The sequence below is a fragment of the Notamacropus eugenii genome, chromosome 4 (assembly GCF_028372415.1).
Source record: "Notamacropus eugenii isolate mMacEug1 chromosome 4, mMacEug1.pri_v2, whole genome shotgun sequence".
NCBI classification, from domain to species: domain Eukaryota; kingdom Metazoa; phylum Chordata; class Mammalia; order Diprotodontia; family Macropodidae; genus Notamacropus; species Notamacropus eugenii.
The window spans coordinates 17,878,561-17,900,434 of NC_092875.1; the positions used below are offsets into that span (position 1 = coordinate 17,878,561).

Sequence of the window (21,874 nt, forward strand, 5' to 3'; positions counted from 1 at the left end):
TAGGACTAGGGCTTAATGTGCTCCCTTTCCGAAGTTACTGCCTCCATTCCACCTGTTGATCTCCCTCTGTCCCTTCAGGCTGAGCTGCAAAAGAAAACATTCTCTTCACATTTCCAAGTCCTTTTCCTGCTGACCCTGGAGTCCTCAGGGTCATTTCATCCCTGAGCCTTTGTACCCTCCTCCTCCTCTGAATGGGAATGAGGAATTCACAGGATTGTTGGGAGAGGTAAATGAGGGAATGTTCTCTTGAGGGATTTACAAACCTTAAAGTGCTTTACAAACATGAGCATTTATTTATAACTTTTGTCTTTTTGTATTTGCCACAGCAGTTGGCTGGGAGTGTGAGTACTTGGAATAACTTGATGGCTTTCATGTTTTCCTTGTGAACGCTGGCCCTTGTAGATGTGTCTTGTTGCTTATTTTTACACTGATTTTTGCTAAAATCAAATTACAGTTTAAAAAGAGCCTGCATGATGTTTTCTTCTTGAAAAGTAATCTTATTTTCAGCCAAGTAGTACACATCGGATTTTTAAAAATAACCCTGGCCATGCCATAGAAGATTTTCAGCCTCTTGTCTCTCTTAAAAAGTACAGGTTTCCTGGAGGGTCACTCCTTGTTAAGGGTGACTTGTGAAAGGCTGGCAGAACTCACGCCTCAGGAAGGGCAACAAGCCCTGGAGTCATTCATGTCTGTGCTTCTCCCTGTTAGAGATCATCTCATGCGCTGTTGATTGAATTTACACCCTGTTACTATGAAGAAAGGATGCTCAGTTTTTCAGTTAATATATCCCATTAAATATTTCTGGTATTTTCACTCTAATAGATAAACTAGGTTCCCTTGAAGTGTGGAGAAGTAGCTTCATCTCTGAAGGCGCATTGTCGGGAACTGGCGTGTTAATTTCATGAATGGAAAGTCACTTACTTGTGCTGATTGTGAGGAGTCTTTCTGCCTGTTCTGTTTTGAAGAATTTAATGGAAAAATTGCCTGAGATTGTCGTAGCTGCTGACTTAGCTTGCTAATATTCAATGGTATACATGATTTTTAACGTTAAATAAAATCTTTCCACAACAGAATATCACTAGTACTTGAGGCATATCCTAATTTAGTTGTAAGATACATGTTGTTGTGCAATATGAAACAGAATTATCCAGAGGAAGTAGACGTTGTTTTAATGTGATAAAGATGCCTGATGCTTCATTGGAACCTTTTTTAGATCGTATTTTTTCTGGAAATGGTTCATTGATTAAGACTGACAGTTATAGTGTAGAATGATCATCCACATGTGTATTTTGTGTCTCATCATCTCATCTGAAAATTAGGGAAATTGTTATTTGTGCATAGAGCGTGCTGCTGTCCTTTTAAGAGTCACATCAACTAAGCTTGCTACCTGTCACAGGGGGGACGGGACACTTGAGATCAAGAGGTTCGAAGGCCAGCCACCTGTTCTGGGCCTCTCTGCATTTAGCAACTGAAACAACATCAACTCCTTGTTCACTTGAGGAGGGAGACTGCTATAGCCTGGATTTAACACAATGTTTTGTTACAGTAGTTTCTGCTTTTATCTCCTTCAATCTATAATTGGGTAAGATTGACCTTGAGCTCTTTGGCTAACTAGTTTTTGATACAAATAGAAAATGACAAATATCTGGAGGAAAAATTAGTCTAGCTGAATTAGCACTGTCACCGAACATTGAAATGTCCAGCACATGATGAATTAGCTGTACTTTGTGTTGGGCAATTTCCCTGGAATGTTTCAGTGCCCTCATGTCAATCTTCATGAAATTGGGGGAGATGGAAAGCCTTAGAGACCTCGTCAGTGTTTAAACTTCTGGCACCATTGTGGTCGATCTCAGTTCCTCTGCCTGAGACCCTAAGGCCTTACTTGACTTGTCCATGATGCTGTATCTCCATGCAAAAGATATGTATGTGTATGCCCAGCTCTGATCTCTCTCTGTGGTTAGCACAGTGCCTGGCACATAGTAGGTGTGCTCCAGTCTCCTGTCACCATCTAGCTGCCTTCTGGACATCTTGAACAAAATCTTCTGTACGTATCTTAAATTCGTCATCTCCACAACAGAATTCTTTCTCCCCAAACCCATCTCTCAGATTCTCTGCTTCAATGTCATTCTCAGTCCACTCACTTTGTTATATTCTGCTCAGATACCCAAGTGACTTACCTAAAATGTAGGTCTGACTGTGTCACCTCCCCGCTCAATCCCACCCCCCCATCCCTCTCTGTAAACTCCAAGATCAACTAGAAAATCTCCTGTTGAGCTTTTGAAGTCCTTCATAGTCTGTGTCCTTCCCGCCTTTCCAGTGATTACATGCTTTTGGTGTCATGGACCCATTGGGCAGTCTGATGAAGCCTTTGACTCCCTTCTCAGAGTTATACTTGTAAATACATCCAGTAAAATTGAGAAGATTGCAAAGAGCCCTAGCCACCCTGGAATTCTGGGTGTTCCTCTCTCAGGACAATCTGTGTGCTTTCTATGGGCCTTTCTAAGGGCAGTTCCCCAAGGCTGCAATATCCTCTCTCATCTCTGCCTCCTGACCTCCCTGGCTTCTTTCAGTTAGGTCCTGGCATCTGTGCTAGGTCTTTCTGGGTCTTCCTTCCCCCCATTCTCTTTCTCACTGCATGTGTCTCTTCTGTATAGATGCATTGCCTGTTGTGCCCCCCCTTAGAGCATGAGCTTCTTGAGGGCAGAGACCATGTTCTTGTCTTGTATGACTTGCCCTTAATACAGTATCTGGCACATGGCAAATAAAACTAAGTCCCTGTGGACTGACTGGCATCTAATATGTATCAAAAGCAAAACTTGATTTTTATTTTTAAAAAATTCTCTTTTGGAGACTATCTCACCCTGACTGGGAGTGCGATGGTCTGTTTCTGGTCCCAAGAAATACTGGCCAGGAAGCTTGATGAGCTCTTTTTCTTTTTTTAATTCCTCTTCCCAAGAGGTCAACATCTTGGTGCTGACACACCCCATAGCAGCTCAGAATTCCCCAGCCTCACCTACATCATGCCCTCACCTCTCCCAGCTTAAAGGCAGAAGTAGAACCCAAACCTTCCTAGCTCTCACCCTGACCCTCTCTCAGCCTGGACACTGCTTCTCTTGGGTGTGTACAGATTCACCTTAATTCGTAGGCTCTAAATACAGGCAGACCCCAGTTTCCTGAAGAGTTATATTCTAAAAGTTTGATATGACTGTTACCCGAGGAAAATGTGTTCTTAATTATAAACATCCTACTAAAGATTTCCTTTAAAGCTCATAATATAGTCAGACCACTGAAGGTCTCCCTTGTAGTATTGGGGTTAGTGACCCTGGCTGTTCTGAGACTGTCCCAGCCACCATTGGCTCTGTCACATCTCAGCAGTCTGGGGAACCTTGGGGTGCCCGATTATGGCTGAGATTAGAGACCATCCCTGCCCAGGCCAGGGGGCTGCATCAGAAAGTTGGCCACACCAGGCTGATTTTTTTTTTTTATAATTAAATGGTAAGTCAGTAAGATCCTTTTCAGAGTGGCTGGAAAGGGCCCCTCTCACTCCTCAGCTTAACCTCTTGGAATCCGTTGTATCCTTCAGAATCTCAGCTTTGGTACATCCCCCAGGGAAGTGGTCTCAGGCCTGCCCACACCCAACCTCTACTTGATAGGGCTTCCAAATGATTTTACTTCTCTTTAGTATTATGTGTCCAGTACTTAAGAAATGATTGTTGATTGGTTGGAGGGTGTATGGTAGGGGAGATATGCTACATTGCTTCCCCAAACTCTCTGCTGTGCCCTGGGAAGCCTTTTCCTCCCAAAGTTTGTATGATCTTAAGGCCTGATCCTTCCTTGGGGATCTTCGGGTTAGCAAATGTTCTTCTTTTATAGTACTAATAGGTCAGTATTCCCTCATATATAACAAAGTGAGGGGTTGGGGCTATATTTGGACCAGGTTTCTATCCTCCTCCCTTTTCTCAGCTTCTTTCTTTTCTCCTCTTGAATTTCCTAAGAATTCAAGCACAAACGCCAGTACCTCTGGGCTTTTGGGCCAACTTCTTCTGCCCGTGGGTGGGATGATAAGGGGATGAAAGCAGGAATGCCTTCCAGTACTGGGAACTAATCTGGCAAAGACTTGAAAGGACTAAGTCTAAAGTTAGAATTTTTAAAAAACAAGTGTCAGAAAATGCCAACAAAGCGTTGGAAATGACTTGCCCTAGAGTGATTTCTCCTTCTGCCACTGGATGTAGACACTGCCTTGAAGGTTGCACTGCCTCTGCTCAGTTGATCCTGACTTTTCAGTGCCGTTTGTCTTTCCCCCCTCTTGGGCATTTAGGCATTTTTTAAAGAGGCAATTCGAAAACACCCATCTAAGAGATGCTATTGTGGAAAGAACTCTTTGAGTCAGGATGACCTGAGTTCAGATGCTGCCGTGGCCATGTCATTGGCCCCGGCTCAGCCTCAGTTTCTTCGTCTTTTAAATGAGGCTGTCAGGAGAGTCAAGAGATGAGTTGTGTGAAGCTTTGCGATCCCTGTGGCTCTATCTTGACTTAGAAAACCACAAATTAACATGATCTGTGTTTTATTGTATTTTTATTTTGTTACGTACATTTCCCAATTCCGTTTTGATTTGGCTCAGTATGGGGTTTGGGAGCTATGAGGTCAATACCTCTTCCTTCAACTATACAGAGTATCCCCAAAGTCTCTGTTCTTTTATAAGCTACACTGTATGCAAATGCAGCTGCTCTTACAATTACTGTTGGTGATGTGCATTCTATTCCTTGCTTAAGGGGAAGCTTTATGAAGGCTGCACTGTGATTTATCCAGACTTCGTAGCCATCTTGCCCTGGTCCTTAGTCCACAATAAGCTGCCTTATTTAAAGCTTTAGCTTTGTCGAATTGGATAGAATGGTTTATAATTAGCAACTTCTCTTGGACTGGAAAGTTTGCCCTTGAAATGTGGAAGATCTAGGTTTGAATCAGGTGTCTTAACTGTTGCTAATTGTGTGACCTTGAACAAGTCAACATAACCTTTCTAGACATCACTTTTCTTATCTGTAAAATGGGAATGAGTAGACTTCTCTGAGTTGTTGTAGGGAAAGAATGAATGTAAATGTACAAGTCATTACTATTAGCGCAGTAAGAATGAATTTCTTGAAATTGTTTCCAGCTCTTAATTTCTACATCTCAGCTAATTTTTTAAGTAGTGTTAAGAGAAACTTCAGTCTGGCTCCTTTCAGAAAGGATGAATTCCAGGGTGTTATGGTCTGAGTTAATGAGGGTTACTTACATTACACATAGAAAATGTACTCTGAGAAACTCAAGAGTTTGTCATTTGTGGATATAGTTAAAAAGAGAATAAAAACTTCAGTCACATATGAATAAAAGTGAAATTCTAAAAACCATGGTATAATCCTGGTGCACCTGATACAAAACTCTGGATTTCTAAGAATTGCACCTTTCTAATTATGTCTTCCATCTTTGTTATTACACCTCTTAAATTTTCTACTCCTCATTCAGTCAACAAGCATGTATTAAAAGTTCCTGCCATGTTCCTGATCCTGCACTAGTCACTGGGGATACAGACAAAAATGAAGCAATTCCTGCCATCAAGGAACTGCCATTCTCTTGAGGGAGACCCCGTCGTGCACACACAGAGACCAATGTACAGGAGTAAACACAGAGTGAGCACTGGGTAGTTAAGAGGCCTAGGAGGAAGAGAAGACTGATTAATCTGGGTATCAGGAGCAGAATGCGTGTCAACCTAGGTAAATGGTGGGTGTTCACAGCCTCGCCTCTTTCTTATAAATAGGGTTTTTTGGCAGTATGGGGCATAGACAGAGAAATCCCATTGTTTTTTACCTTGGAGATCAGCAGATGAAGGACTAGCTCAGCATAGTTATTTCTGTAGTCCAGGACCCTCCTCCAATCTTTCCTAATCCCTGGGAGCAGGGTGTTTGTAAGCTGGTGTCCAGGAGTTACAAATGTCCGTCCTTTGAGTGCTTTCCGTAATTGTCCCAATGCAGTGCTCCCTTTGTGAGCACATCTGTAACTTTTGAGAATCTGCCTTTCCTTTCAGTAGAGGCCTGAGTTCACAGACCATGTTTTCACCTGCCCTTAAGGCTTCTTACTCCTCACAGACACCATTATCACACCATTATCACGCTTCTTCAGTGTCTTGGGAGCTGGTCAGCTCTAGGGCACAGGACACTGTGGGGATGCCTCACCCTAGATTTTGGACTTCTCCATTGGGGGATGGCTGTCTTAGGGTTACCTTTCTTGGTATTCTTTGTGGGGTCTGGCTTCCAAGGGGTACCGTGATGAAGAAATGTATCCCCAAAGGTCTGAGAACCTCCACATCTCAGTCCAGGAAAAACAATTAGGAGATTTTAATGAATGTCTTTCATTGCAGTATTCACACTTATTTGTTATTTATTACATCTGATTAGCTCTCAAAAGGAAATCTTGACTTTGACTTGCAAGTAAATAGTTCTTTTCAATTAAAAAAAGTTGTATTAGTGTTGATCAGAATTTGCCAGTGTCTGTTGTTTGTACGTTTATGTTTGGGGCACTATTCTACTCATAAAGAAAGGAATAATTTCTAGGGAAATGACACCTAATCTTATAATGCTGGCTTTACAAAGCTTCCTCTGGCCCTTCTGCCCCCTGCCCACCTGGTCCTTTGGGGCAGCGTATGATGAACATTTGATCATAAAAAATTTTAAACACAATGCACCTTAGCAATGTCTGCTTCTAAACGTAATTTGAAAATGCATTTAAAAATACATTTCCTTGGCCAAGTGAATTTGCTTTCTTTTTTTCCCAAGGATTACAGAAAGTGCATAGCAAATTCAGCCTTCAGAATACCCAGGAGCAAGCCGGCTACAGCTGTCTTCCCCCACAGTATTCTAAAAGAACTAATGAGATGAGAAGTCTACAGCTGGTGGCAAGCACAGTAAACTCTGAGCCACGGGCTCCTCTTCATCAGATCTGCTCCTTTCCCCATGGGATCCTGAGGGAGAGCATGTACCAACAAAGCCAGCAGGCTGTCTCATTCCACTCTATTGCTCATTTGCAGCTATCATTGGTAGCTGAGGTTGCATTCTCTATTCTGAAACTGTCATACATGAAGGAATATATTTGTTCATTGTGATTTGGGTATAAATTGACTGGTACCATGCACATGGAGTAAGACCAAACTGGCCACACCACAGTGAGACTGGAAAACGGCAGGTAAATCACAGATAGAGAAAATGACTGCTCTCGAAAGGAGAGGGAGAGACAGATTCTGTCTCAGTACTGCATTTATGACTAAGGCAATAAGAAGGCAGAAGTGCCCAATTGGGGCAAGATGAGGTGTGCCCAGGGTAGAGCAGTATAAAAATGAGAAAATTTTGCTTGGGAGCATCTTTACCTATTTTGTTTCTCTTTGAGCATGAGAACGAAGGCAGAATTTGTTCTTTTGTAGGAAAAAAAGGTATCTTAGAGGAAAGATCAGTTTGGTCTCCACGGCACAAGAATATTGAAGATTTTTTAAAAATACTTTTTGAGTCCCCATTGAACGTGCTACATAGGATTAATCACAGATTCAGAACTCACTCTGAGGTCTCGGAGTCTAGGGGTGTAAAATCCCCACCCCCATTTTACGATGAGAAAATTGAGACCCAGAATTAGGAAGTGACTTGTCTGAAACCACATGGCTTTGAATCTGGCTTTTCTGACTCCATGCCTTCACTTTGTCTATGGCCCTGCGCGCTCAGATGAGAATTGGAAGCACACACATTAGGTTTAAATCAGAAGAGTTTGAAAGGTCTGTTCCAACTTCATTCTGTTACAATAAATGAAATACATGGTGGGAAATCCTCAGAGGGGAGAGCAGCAGGCGCGCAGTGGGGTGAGTTGTGGGGGATTTACATTTACTTCATCCCCTTTCTCTGCCCTCTTTGAGGAATATATTTCATGTATTGACCACAATTTCAGCCAGACATCCATTTTTTAAAAATTCAAGCATTCTCTCTATGTACATTTATGTATGTGTACACACACACACACGCATCAGTATTTTTAAGGATCTAATCTTACCGTCCAGTGCCCTTGTTGGGCAGTAATCAGCAGTTAGTAATTCTCTTGTTTGTTTAGTTCTCCACTTAAGGGTCTTCAGATAGTCTCCCTACCGTGACCTCAAACTCTGAGGAAAGAGCCCTTTTTTGATCCTTCTCTGCCCCTCTCAGACTTTGGGGCAGCCCCCTCAGCATGGACCACATGGGAAGGAGCAGCCTGATGCTATCGGGGTGAAAAAACTGGTCTTGGAGTTGAGAGATCTGGGTTCTAATCCTACCTCTCACATTTAGCAAATCATCTAATTTCCCTGAGCCTCAGTTTCCTCATCCAAAGGGGATAATAAATGATAACAGTAGTACTGAGCTCATAGCGCTGTAATGAAGCGCCAGTGAGAATCTAGGTAAAGTGATTGGGGAAATGTTAAGGCCCCTCTAGACCTGACAGTTATTCCATAATAAGGGCATAGAATGTGTTGTTGATTCACATGAATTCTGAGGGAAAGTTTGTGTTTGGCTGAGAGGTATGTATTGTAGAGAAGAATGAGAAGGGTATTCTGAGCACAACATTCACATCCATTTTAAAATATCACTGGTAGTTCTTGGTCTACCAAAAAAGGCAAAAAACAGGGATGACAGGCATACAACCAGACAAATGAGATACAGACAGGACAAGTTGGAGAGATCTGGAGGGAGGGCCCTGAGCTGGAGCACCTCGGACAGCTTCCTGCAGAAGGGACCCCTGCCAAGGGAATCCTGGAGGAGGGGGGTGGAGGGAGAGCCCAACCATCGCTGGATCACAGAGGACCTGGAGAGGGCAAGTAAGGTGGGAGAAAACTGACAAGGCAAAAAGGGGTCACAGTGTGAAGGGCTTTGAACCCCAGAGAGAAAATTTTGTTTGATTCTGGAGGCATAGGGAGCCTTTATTGAGTAGGGGATGATGTGGTCAGATCTGTGCTTTAGGAAGATCACTTGGACAGCTGGAGGATGAACTGGTGTAGGGAGAACCTCAAGGCAGGCAAGTCCCCCCAGTAGCTATTGGCAGTGTTAGAGGAGAGAAGGGGGTGTATTCGGGAGATGTTGCCAAGGGGGAAATAATTCGGCTTGACCTTTGATTGAATGGTTGTGTATTCATGGCTGATGTTGTGGGATTCTTGCTCAAAATTTGTATGCTCAGAACTAAGCAGACAACCCTTTTTCTCTTCGTAGAGAAGCCCCTTGGGATAGGGCCCAGAGCCTCTGTGCTTCCCTTGGAAGTGACCTGCTGCAGGTCCCCACTTAACCTCCTCACTGTCAACGTCTTCATCTGTGAAATGGGAGTGCAAATACTGTTTGAAGATTGGCCTCAAGGCTCTTAAGAGGAAAACACTTTGTAAACTATGTCTCAGTTATTAGTAGGTGCCCCTGCTGCTTAATTATCTCTTGAAGTGCTTCTCTAGTTGATGAGATTTCTTCTGAAGACTTATTTCCTATTTGTTTCTTTTTTCAGCTTCACCCTGTTGGCCTGGCAGAAGTGACTTATAATCCTCCTAGGTACATTTTAGGTTTTTTGCCCGTAAATTAGAATCATGAGTCTAGAGTTTTGAAGGACCTCAGAGGCCTGGGAGCCTGACAGTTTCTCATCTTACAAATGAGGTCACTGAGGCCCATGGAAGCAAGGGGACCTGCCTGAAATCATACAGGTGATCAGAGGCAAAATTTGAGCTGAAGTCTTCTGACTTTGAAGCTTTTTCCCAAAGAGAGGCAGCTGGGTGGTGCAGTGGGAAGTGTTGTACCTAGAGTCAAGAACACCTGAGTTCAGATCCAGCCTCATACACTACGTAGCTGAGAAGCCCTGGGCAGGTCATTTGATCTTTGTTCATCTCAGTTTCCTAAGCTGTAAAATGATTGCTGTGAGGATTAAATGAAGTAATATTTTAAAGTGCTTTGAAAAGCTTAAAGAACTTTATAAATGCTATTATTATTTTCACTATACATGTTAATTATGTCAGTAGTGGAGTGATTGTAAAGAGTATCTGTAGCAAGTTGTATTTCCCTCTCAGATGTTACGTCAGTCGCTTTGCAAACCTTAAGTAAGTATCAGTTCTTACTATTTGTGAAATGCGTCCTCAGTAAACGTGTGTTGGTTGGTAGAAATGCTTGTGTCGTTGTTATGGGTTAGAGGAAGAGTCTTCCAAGTGTCTGGGCAGCAGGCTGTTTTAACTATTCCCCAGATAGCCATGATTAAATAAATACATCCTCTTAGTACTGTGGAGGCCACAGTCAGGTTTCTGCTCCTGGTGTCTGCCCTCAGCTTTGCTCTGGGCAGTGGACATGTTGGAATCAGTGACTTAATGGTCAGGATGTTGTTTCTGTTATGGTGATTAGTATATATTTTAGCAATTAGAGTGAAGTAAACAAATTCATTTAACTGCTGAATGTTTCTCTTCCTCTCCCTAGTAGTGGGGAAGGTGCATGGTGTTGTTGGTACTGACCTTGAAGTCCATGACATTCTTCTCCAGTGTGCTTGAGATAATCAGTGCTTTCCCAGACCACCTCAGGTGCTGTCTCTGGGTCTAGAGAGATCATGGGGCACCACCTTGCCAACATCTGCAGCTTCTGTCGTTCCTGGACTGTGGGGGGAGGTAGCTTGTCCTGTCCCTTGCTCCCTGGTGTTAGGTCCAAGGAAGCCCCTGCTTCCATAAGTCTAGGTATTGCCAGCCTCTGGGTGGGTGCATGTCCCATCTCTATCCATGTGTAAGAGACATTGCTCCCTTAATAATGATCAGAATGGAACGATGCTGAAAAAATGTGCTCCTTATTGCAGATTTCAGACGTGGGGGAGGTCCCTCTGGCTTTGTAACAAAACAGATATGAACTGGTCTCCTAGCATATTGGGGAGCTTTCCTGCTTAGCTGTGGCATAGTCCTTCAGGGGATTCAGTACCTTCAAAGAGCCTCTCCTGTGTAGCTAGAAGTTTACTCATTTATTTCCCTCTCTGACTCATAGGTTCACAGATTTAGAGCTAGAAGAGACCCTGATGTTCCTCTCCACTTGTCCTGTTTTTTGATTGAAGAGAGGCCTGAGGCCCTCAAGGACAGGTCACAAAGTTGGGACTTGAGCCCTGATTCTCAGACCTGGTCCTCTTTCCAGCGTATCTCCACACTCAGATTTTTCTCTTTGTCTGGCAGGATTATAAACCTGATGAAGACCCAGCATTATTCCAGTCAGTGAAGACCAAGAGAGGACCTTTGGGACCCAACTGGAAGGTACATTCCCCAAAGGGTGCTGATGGATGGTCTTGGCTTTGGAGCGTTGATTGGGCAGTTAGTAAATCTTGGGAAGGGGCTGATATTTATGGTAAAAACATGATGGGCTCCCTGGAGGTGGGTTCTGTGGAAGCAGCTAGTCAGCAGGTTTAAGTGCAGGACCCTTTGGAGGGCCTGTAGGGGAGGGAGCAGTTTCACGCCGACTGGACAGTCTAACTCTTTCCACACAGATTTATGGTTTGGTTAGTCTTTAACAAATGCTAAATAAGCTGGCTGCCCAAAGGACCCTGTTTCTTTACATTTATTGGTTATACTTTAGCTATCAGAACCCATGTTTGTGTCTAGTTGGACCAGTGTTCCGCCCCAGCTGGCATTTCTGGGCATGGGAGATCCAGAGGCAAAAACAGACTAGTCTCTGCCCCCAAGGAGAGTCCATTTCCCTTGTACACAGGGAAGTGTGCACACAGTTTGAGGAATAAGAGAGAACGCCAACCCCAGGACTGTGAGAGCGGGCTGCTGGGAGGAGAGGCAGGCGATGAAGGGCCAGGCCAGGCCAGGAGGAGGCAGGCAAACTGGGCAGGGCAGGGAGAGATGAGTCTGGGGGCTGGCACATGAGGTCCAGCACAAGGAATCATAAGCAGTTAGTGTAGAAGGGCAAAGTAAAAGGCACCCCGCAAAGCCTTGCCAATGCTTCATCCTGGAGGCAGGAGGAATCCTCCTTAGATCTTACATGGGGTTGAACTCGAGCTTTGGAGAGGTCATTTTGATAACTGCAGTGTGGATTAAAGAGCCTTTGGATCATGGATCTGAGTTGAATGTCCATCCGCTGCATCAGTGCATGTGGGGAAACTGAGGGCAGGGAGGTTGTCATCATCAGAGATGAGCTTGAAGTGAGCCCTTGGAGCCTGTGTTATCACTTGACCTCCTTCAGTTAAAGCTGTTGTGGAAGAGGGTAAGGCCCCCAGACCATTTATTGGGGATGGGAGGGAAGGGGTGTGTGTGTGTGTGTGTGTGTGTGTGTGTGTGTGTAAAAGAGGAATGAATTGAAATGACCCTAGGCAAGGAGACAGTGATGACCTTCACAGGGATTGAGGGGAATGGAGTTGGGAGGAGCAGGTTTGCTAGGAGCTCCGTTTGGGGATGTGTTGACTTTTAAAATGTCCATGGGCCATCCTGATGGAGGTGCCCAAGAAGCCTATAAGTAACATGGAATAGCATGAAGGTACCAATCTTAGTTTATTCACTTGAGCCTCAGGGGATGGGAGTATTAAGACAAAGACAAATTGAATTTGCTCTATGAATTTCAGAGTGCCCATCGAGTCGCCTGGCCAATCTTTAAGGAAGGCTGGATGGATTGATGCTTATGGGACAAGAAAAGGATGTAAATACTCACCATAATTAAAAATGCCCAGAGCAGGTTTTCTACCATCAGGGTTTTATTTTGCAACTCCTGTCTATTTTTAAGCCACGGTCAGGCCATCTATAAATAGTATGTGTCTAGGTGCCAGTTGGTGCTCAAAAATAGAGATTGTTGTGATGTTACAGCAAATAACTCTCGTGCTGGCTTGTTAAAGAAGTCTTGTGCCCCTGGAGGCATTGGGCCCCTGACAGATTCCTTCCCTGTCTGACAGAAAGTCTGTGGTCCTGCCTCGGAGCCTCGAAGACCAGCCCTGGCATTGTTTGAGAAGAGGTGACATTACTTGGGGGAACAAAACCTCTTCCCTCTCCAGTCTGTATATCTGGCTTAGTGAAATTCAGACTGATGTTTTCTTGAAATGACTTGTACAAATTAGACCCAGAGATTTGCTCAAAAGTTATGAACAATTTCTGTGTAGGATTTTCTGCTATTTATAAGTTAGAGGAGATACACATTTTCCTAAATTTGTTTTAATGTATTCTTGAAATGGTCTCACTTGTGTGATGCTCTCTGCCAGAAGCGCTGAAGCAGGCCCAGAGGCCCAGAGGCCCAGAGGCCATCGCCGGTAAGCCCTAGCTTGTCCTTTGAGGAAGAAGGCCACTCTAGGAGCAGTCAGCAAGCTGGCTTGCTCTCCTCAGTCTCCTGGATACTGGCCTCTCTAGCCAAATAATTTATAGGACTTCAAATGAACAACAGAACGGAGAATTGTGAGACCGAGACATTGAGACTCCCAGAGACTGATGAAATATTAATATATTTTATCATAAATTATCAATTCCTTTCAAATCAGTACTTGAGAAAACATGTCGCATTATCTAGTGTGATTGCTGTTATATTTGGGGTCCTAATTTTTTGTGTAGGAACTCAGCTCCAATTTTGTAATGTCAGGCAGAAGATTGGGTCCAGTATACTGACTTTCATATGCTAACCAAACTCTTTTTAGCAACATGGACTATGCATATTACATATTTAGATTATAGTCAGAGGGACCTAAACTGAGCTGCATAGTCATGATTGCTTTATTTTCTGTAGTGATTTAATGGTTATTCAACAAATAGGATTGATTCCATCCTCAGCAGAAGGAAGCAGCTCATGTTCTTCGCAGCCATCTTTCTGTAGTGGAGAACTTCCAGTTTTGGTAGTGGGGTACCGTTGCTGAGTGCCTGTTGAGCCCTCTGCCCACCAGAGGGCTGGACGGTCTGCTCTTTGGGCCAAAGGCCATGGCGAAAGCTGTTTATACATTGAGTCCCCGATCACTGACTTTGTTCATTGTGTCCATACTAGCAGCAGCTCTACTGGAGGAAAAATGTCAAGTTCATGAACTGAATGTTGTGTTTGAAAACATAAAATAGCAGTCAGATAGCATTTCTATTAAACACCTGCTGTGCCTGGCATTGTGTGGGGAGCTAGGGACACAAAGAGAAACATGAAGCCATCTTTTTCCACAAAGGATAAAATGGATGCATACGACTGCATGCTAAGTGTAGACAGAGCCCCTTGGAAAGGGGCTCGAGCAGCTCTGAAGAGTAGGAAAGCCCCTGAGTAGGAGTTGTGTGGCAGAGACCCTTCTGGGGACCTGTGACAAGCTGAGGCCTGGGTGAGGGGAGAAATACATGAGAAGCTGGGAAAGAAAACTGGTGCCATGTTGGGATGGGCTGCTAGTGTCAGTGGTAGAGGAGTTGGTGTTGGGTTCTGGGGGGTGACATGGTCAGATGGCAACCTTAGGAATATCATCACTTGATCAGTGGGCTTGGAGGGGAGGGAGAGATGAGTCAGAGACAGGAGAAGGAGGCTTTCAGGGCAGTCCAGTAGGAAGATGATGAGCAGCTGACTAGGGGGAGGGCAGTATTGGTTTCTGATTTGTATAGGTGCCTTTTCCTGTAGTGCTTTATAGTTTGTAAGGCATTTTCTTCATGAAAGCTTGGTGAGGGTGGTGGTGTCTGGGTGAGGAGACGTATCAGAGAGGCTGGCTGTGTGTGCTTATGCTCCCTGTCACACAGCAGATCATTGGTGGTCAATCCCAGTGGCCCTCCAGCCCAGACCTCCACCCTCTAACCCTGCATGGTCAGTGATCTTGGCTGTCACATGCTAGACTTTTAAAAAGGGATCAGTGTGCTTCTCCCATTTTTCCTCATCCGTTGGCCTTCGTTACATGGTTTGTGGCTAACCTGGGAGGCTTTTGTCACCTGATGAATGGTTTGCTGTAAAGGCAGAACTCCTAAATTCTCATATTTCTTTCATCATGTGTACCAAGAACTTTCCTATTTCCTTGTGTGTAGTGGAAGGTAGCAAGGCCGTGTGCACAAAGATTTCCTTGCTCTGACCTTTGCCTTTCCCAAATTTGTTTCTCTTTTGGTTGAGTCAGGAGATGAATGAAAATCTTACTTTGAATGTTATCTGTTGTCTAGTAAAGCTTCCTGTATTGGATCGTTTAAACCAAGTATCTTCCAGGCATCTGGGCTTTCAGCTTTGCGTTTAGAGTAATATGATGACAATGATTATACCTGGCTGCCTTTCTACATAATGAGAACTCCCCCACATTGAAACTTCAAATGGGGCCCTTTCTGGTTGCCACTTAATCTCACTCAATTAAAGGAACATATCAGTGGACCAAAGTTATTTTTCTTTTTTTTTCTTTTTTTTATAATTAAATTTATTTATTTAACTTTTAACATTCATTTTCACAAAATTTTGGGTTACAGATTTTCTCCCCTTCCCCCCCCCCCCAAACACCAAGCATTCTAATTGCCCCTATGACCAATCTGCTCTCTCTTCTGTCATCCCTCTCTGCCCTTGTCTCCATCTTCTCTTTTGTCCTGTAGGGCCAGATAGCTTTCTATACCCCTTTACCTGTATTTCTTATTTCCTAGTGGCAAGAACATTACTCGACAGTTGATCCTAACACTTTGAGTTCCAACTTCTTTACCTCCCTCCCTCTCCACCCCTTCCCTTTGGAAGGCACGCAATTCAATATAGGCCAAATCTGTGTAGTTTTGCAAATGACTTCCATAATAGTTGTGTTGTACAGAACTAAATATATTTCCCTCCATCCTATCCTGTCCCCCATGACTTCTATTCTCTTTTGATCCTATCCCTCCCCATGAGTGTCGACCTCGAATTGCACTCTCATCCCCATGCCCTCCCTTCTATCATCCCCCCCACCCTGCTTGTCCCCTTATCCCCCACTTTCCTGTATTATGAGATAGGTTTTCCTACCAAAATGAGTGTGCATTTTATTCTTTCCTTTAGTGGAATGTGATGAGAGTAGACTTCATGTTTTTCTCTCACCTCCCCTCTTTATCCCTCCACTAATGAGTCTTTTGCTTGTCTCTTTTATGAGAGATAATTTGCCCCATTCAATTTCTCCCTTTCTCCTCCCAATATATTTCTCTCTCACTGCTTGATTTCATTTTTTTTTTAAGATATGATCCCATCCTCTTCAATTCACTCTGTGCACTCTGTCTCTATGTGTGTGTGCATGTGTGTGTGTGTAATCCCACCCAGTACCCAGATACTGAAATGTCTCAAGAGTTACAAATATTGTCTTTCCATGTAGGAATGTAAACAGTTCAACTTTAGTAAGTCCCTTATGACTTCTCTTTGCTGTTCACCTTTTCATGGTTCTCTTCATTTTTGTGTTTGAAAGTCAAATTTTCTTTTCAGCTCTGGTCTTTTCATCAAGAATGCTTGAAAATCCTCTATTTCATTGAAAGACCAGTTTTTCCCCTGAAGTATTATACTCAGTTTTGCTGGGTAGGTGATTCTTGGTTTTAGTCCTAGTTCCTTTGACTTCTGGAATATCCTATTCCATGCCCTTCGATCCCTTAATGTAGAGGCTGCTAGATCTTGTGTTATCCTGATTGTATTTCCACAATATTTGAATTGTTTCTTTCTAGCTGCTTGCAATATTTTCTCCTTGACCTGGGAACTCTGGAATTTGGCCACAATGTTCCTAGGAGTTTCTCTTTTTGGATCTCTTTCAGGTGGTGTTCTGTGGATTCCTTGAATATTTATTTTGCCCTCTGGTTCTAGAATCTCAGGGCAGTTTTCCTTGATAATTTCATGAAAGATGATGTCTAGGCTCTTCTTTTGATCATGGTTTTCAGGTAGTCCCATAATTTTTAAATTGTCTCTCCTGGATCTATTTTCCAGGTCAGTTGTTTTTCCAATGAGATATTTCACATTATCTTCCATTTTTCCATTCTTCTCGCTTTGTTCTGTGATTTCTTGCTTTCTCATAAAGTCCTTAGCCTCCATCTGTTCCATTCTAATTTTGAAAGAACTATTTTCTTCAGTGAGCTTTTGAATCTCCTTTTCCATTTGGCTAATTCTGCTTTTGAAAGCATTCTTCTCCTCATTGGCTTCTTGAACCTCTTTTGCCAGTTGAGTTAGGCTAGTTTTCAAGGTGTTATTTTCTTCAGCATTTTTTTGGGTCTCCTTTAGCAGGGAGCTGATCTGCTGTTCATGCTTTGAGTCATGTCTCTCATTTCTCTTCCCAGCTTTTCCTCTACCTCTCTAACTTGATTTTCAAAATTCTTTTTGAGCTCTTCCATGGCCTGAGCCCATTGGGTGGGCTGGGACACAGAAACCTTGATTTCTGTGTCTTTGCCTGATGGTAAGCATTGTTCTTCCTCATCAGAAAGGAAGGGAGGAAATGCCTGTTCACCAAGAAAGTAACCTTCTATAGTCTTATTTCTTTTCCCTTTTCTGGGCATTTTCCCAGCAGTGACTTGACCTCTGAATATTCTCCTCACACCCACCTTGCCTCCTGATCCTCCCAGCCAGCGTTTGGGGTCTGAGATTCAAATGCTGCTTCCAGCCTTAGGGCTTTTGGCGGGGGCAGGGCTGCTATTCAGTGTTAGATTAAGTTCAGGTGCTGAGGTCAGGGCAGGGCCGCCTCTCAGGCTCAGTTCCCTCACGGGGTTTATGCACAGACCTTCCACAATGGATTCATGCTCCCGCCCACTTGGGGAGCCCCTGTCTGCAGCCGCCTCTCATCTTCTACCTCCCCGGGGGCCCTGAGTTATGGGGGCACCCCACTCCCCTTTCGACCCGCCAAAGAGACTCTCTCACCGATCGCCGTCACCTGTGGGTGGAGGGACTTGTGCAGCCACTGGGGATCCCGTCCCTGAAGCCCGCTCGGATCTTTTCCTCTCGGTGCTGCAGCCGCGGCAGGGCTGCACTCAGCTCCCAGTCCCAGCGCCCAGTCTGCAGCGCGAAGGTCCCCCCGCGAGAGGTTTGCAGGTCTCTCCGGAACAGAAATCTCCCTCGCTCCTGCTCCCTCTGGGTGCAGAATTCGCCGTGAGTTCCTTCCCTGTAGCCGTTCTATGGGTTGTGGGTTCGGAGCTATGTGTATATGCATCTTTCTACTCCGCCATCTTGGCTCGGCCCCCCCCCCCCAAGTTATTTTTCGAGTCTTAGATTCATCCTGTAGCGCATTATGTAGTGAGGAAGAGCCTAGCAGCCAACCCTTTTCTTTGCGTGCATTAGGTCATTGTGTCTGAATTGAATAAGCAGAACTTTGGCAAACCACAGTGCTCATCATCTGTACCTTTCATTAATGGTGGAAGAAGGCAACGATGGACCCTGGCCTGAAGGCCTCTCTGCCCTACGGGAATCCAGTGGGGGCTGGGAGAGAGGTCTGTAGTAACAGGAGATCTGGACACCCCAGGACTCCTATCAGAGAGAGCGACAGAAGAGATCCACAGCAGATCTGGGGCACGTTACTTCTCACAGGTTGTCCATTTTCTCTGCTGTGAAATGAGGATCCAAATCTACAATCTTAGGTGAAAAATCCAGTGATGTGAAATCCCTCCAGGGATGAAGCTAATGATAGAGGAGACTCCCAGTTGACTGAGCTCATGGAACTGGGTGCCTGGTGTTATCCTTCAGGGCCCAGCAGGGGCAAGATGCCAGGAGCACTGAACCAGAGACCACGCATCTCCACTGTCTTTGTCATTGCTCAGCTGTGTGGCGTTGGACAGACCACTTCACTCTTCTGTACAGTTAAGTGCTTTGCACCAGATCAGTGGGCAAGCTTTTCTTCAGTGCCTTCTTGACTCAGGAAGATGTGGCTGTGGCCAAGTCATTTCATTTTTTCTCAGCCACTGCTTCCTTGTTTATAAAATGGGCATGAGAACTCAGGTTATAGGGTTGAGGCTTAAAAAGCCCTCTCTAGCGATGTTTGCTTTTAGGAGCAGTAATTGTAGTGATTGGCCAGGCATTGGGGTCAGTGCTGGAGATGAAAAGTAGAAATGTAAATGAACATTCTCTGCCACCCCCATCCTGCCCACTTTAGGACATGTGCTATGTGTTTTTGATAATTTCTCAGTTTTGTTCCAGGGTCTGAAATTCTTTGAATTGATGTATTTAGACCTCTTTGAAACTGCATCATCTAGGTGGGTGTTAAGGAAAGCAGCTCAGACATTGCTTCTCATTAGACCTTTTGAAGCACCATATTGTAGAGCTGACTTTTTTTTTAACCCAGCTATTTTTAGAGCCCACCGTTTCAGATATCTTTAAAGTATGTCTTTTGGAACTCAGCACTGAAACATGGAGTCTCTTGACCTTGAAGAAACAACATTTTTCACGTTGTATTCAGTGCCTCTTCCTGTCTAGTGTTTACAAAGCACTATACCCCTGGAAGTACCAAGACAAGAGAACACCCAGGGACAAGATCAGGCAGGTATATACGAAAACTTCCAGAAGGCCTGATTCCATTGGTGTGGGTGCTTCCCACATCACAGGAATTGTCAATCACTAGTCCCCGACTTTCCATGTCTTGTCAATTGTGGGGGACCTGTCCAAGCTGGCTCTGGGTTTACATGGCCTTTGAGATCCCAGGGTACCTCCTGACCATGGTGAAGCATGACTGGAGGAAGACATGAACAGGGCAGGGATAGCTTGAGTACAAATCAGAATGGACTTGGAGAAAGTCCCAGTGGAGGGAATCAGGTGGGGCTCTTGGGCTGAACTAAGCCTTGGAGGAGAGAGGGCAGGAGGGTGGACTGTGGAAGACTTGGATTGCCAGGTTCAGAAAGTTGTCACAAGCTGCTTAGATTGGGAGCCACTGAGAGAGGAGTGATCTCCTTATTTCTGTGTCCTCGGGAGCCTTCAGAGCCTCAGTTTACCTTTGGTTCTCAGATGTTTATCTTGGTCTGTTCTTGTCAGCTCTTGTTATTTTAGTATATTTTCCACATCAGGATTGAGTATGTAACTAAGAGATGACATTTTTACAAATTGAATTTTCATGGATGTCTTTTGTTTTTTACATCACCAAGTTTCTTCTTGTGTTCTTCCCATTTCTTCTGTTCAGAGCCATCTCCTATGATAAAAAAAGAAACGAGTAAGATGGAGGAAATCAACCAAACCACCCAGCACACTACAATGGGTGCACAGGGAGGGCGGGGGTGCCCACAGCTCTTTGCATGCCTCAGGGTTGTCTTGTGGAGGTTGTTTGTTCTTCTTTCCACTGTTGTTGCTTTCTTGGCATTGGATCATTTCTGGTAAATCTTGAGTTGCTTCTCCAGATTCATCATATTCCCTGTTGCATATGGAGTAATAATATTCCATGACATTTCCTGTAACACATTTTGTGTAGCCACCGTCTCTCCAGTGAGAGACTTTGTTTCTATTTCTCTGCTAAAGTGATAATACTTTAATGTATGTCTGTGTTTTGTATAACATATTGCCAAAGCAGTGTGCTATTGTGAATAACTAGTGTGCTGGGCTTCAAATCAGAGGACCTGGATTCTAATTCTACCTTTAGTACTTACTTGTTGTGTGTCACTTAACTTTTGTGTGTTTCAAGCACTTTTCTAAGACTGGTGAACTAAGGTGGAAGAGTGACTTATTAATTTGTTTCACCTCACAACATAGTTATAACTTGCAGTTCTCTAGTGGAGCAGGGAGTTTCCAGATCAGGGGGTCCTCAGATTGACAGCTACTTAAGACTTTCATAGATTTTTGGATATATTATCTTATATTTATCTTAGTAATGTTTTAGTCCCATCCTCAGACCCCCTTAGAAACTCAGGAAACTTTAAACCTTAAAGGATTAATTTTGAAACATAAGGTAGCATTTCTGAAGATACGTTGATAGCCTGTGACTCCCGTAGTTAAATTCATGTGTAAAATGTCCACTTGGTTGTGTGCCAGCAGTTCCATAGTCACCAGAACCAGTGTGCAGCCTGAATTTGGGCTGCACTTTCTCAAGAGGAGCAGAGCTCCATGAGCCAGACTCTTTTCATGACAGGGGTTGAGAGAGCAGGGCCAGCCACCTAACAGTGAAGACTGTCCTGGTCACGTGAGCCTGGAGGACTGATCTCTCACTAGTTATTTTCATGTGCATGTAGCAGAAGTGCTGCAGAGACTTTTTAATCTGAAATGAATTGCTAGAAAAGGGAGTGGGGGAGAATACAAGAAGAAATCTAGACATTGTAAAAATATCATTTTAAAAATTTTTTTGAAGAGTAGACATAGATTAAATAGATACATTCTTTGCAAAAATGTGGATTTCTCCAGGTATAATCATAGCAGCAAGAGTTTGCATTCACGCAGTGACTCTGCGTCTGCCAAGGTGCTTTGTACATATGTGCATGCGTGGGTGTGGTTGCTCCAGGAGGCCCAGCACCTCCACTCTGAGGGCTTCTTATTCACCTTTGGTGTCCGCCTGCCACCCAGCTCTCACCTGTGGCTCCAAGAAACTGGGGCATGTGCAGTGTTAACCAGGTTAAGGGTAACTGACAGGCCTCCCACCCATCAATGAGCGAGAGGGGTGTCTACCCAAGCATCTGAAGACTTCTCGCAGTGGCATGGGTGGATGAAAACAGTTTGTCCCAACAGCCATGAAGGCTCTAAAGCAGGTGCTGTGGAGCACTTAGAGCTTAGTCAGATGCTGAAGCTGCCAAGGCCATCCACTGTATCCCCAGCCATCACCACTTGTTCTGACATTTGTCTTGCCACTGGACTTAGATGACTTTGAAAGAGAAGGAGGCTGAAGACTTTGTGCAGCTCTGCCTCCCTTAAGTTCAGTTCATGCACAAGTCAAGACGTCATTCTGGGATATCACTGGTCCTCTTTGGAAGACAAAGAATAACCTGCTTTGATACCATGAATCTATGGGGAGAGCAATATTATCCATTTCATAGATGAGGAAACTGAGGCTCAGG

At 44.2% G+C, this 21,874-nt stretch overlaps 1 protein-coding gene across 1 annotated transcript in view; it reads left to right on the top strand.

The window, feature by feature from the left end:
- PITPNB (phosphatidylinositol transfer protein beta) overlaps positions 1-21,874 on the top strand; it is an 87,121-nt gene that overhangs the window by 46,868 nt on the left and 18,379 nt on the right. The window contains exon 8 of the mRNA XM_072600076.1: positions 11,210-11,287. Within this exon, the coding sequence (XP_072456177.1) occupies positions 11,210-11,287 (78 nt within the window). The remainder of the gene's footprint in view (positions 1-11,209; positions 11,288-21,874) is intronic.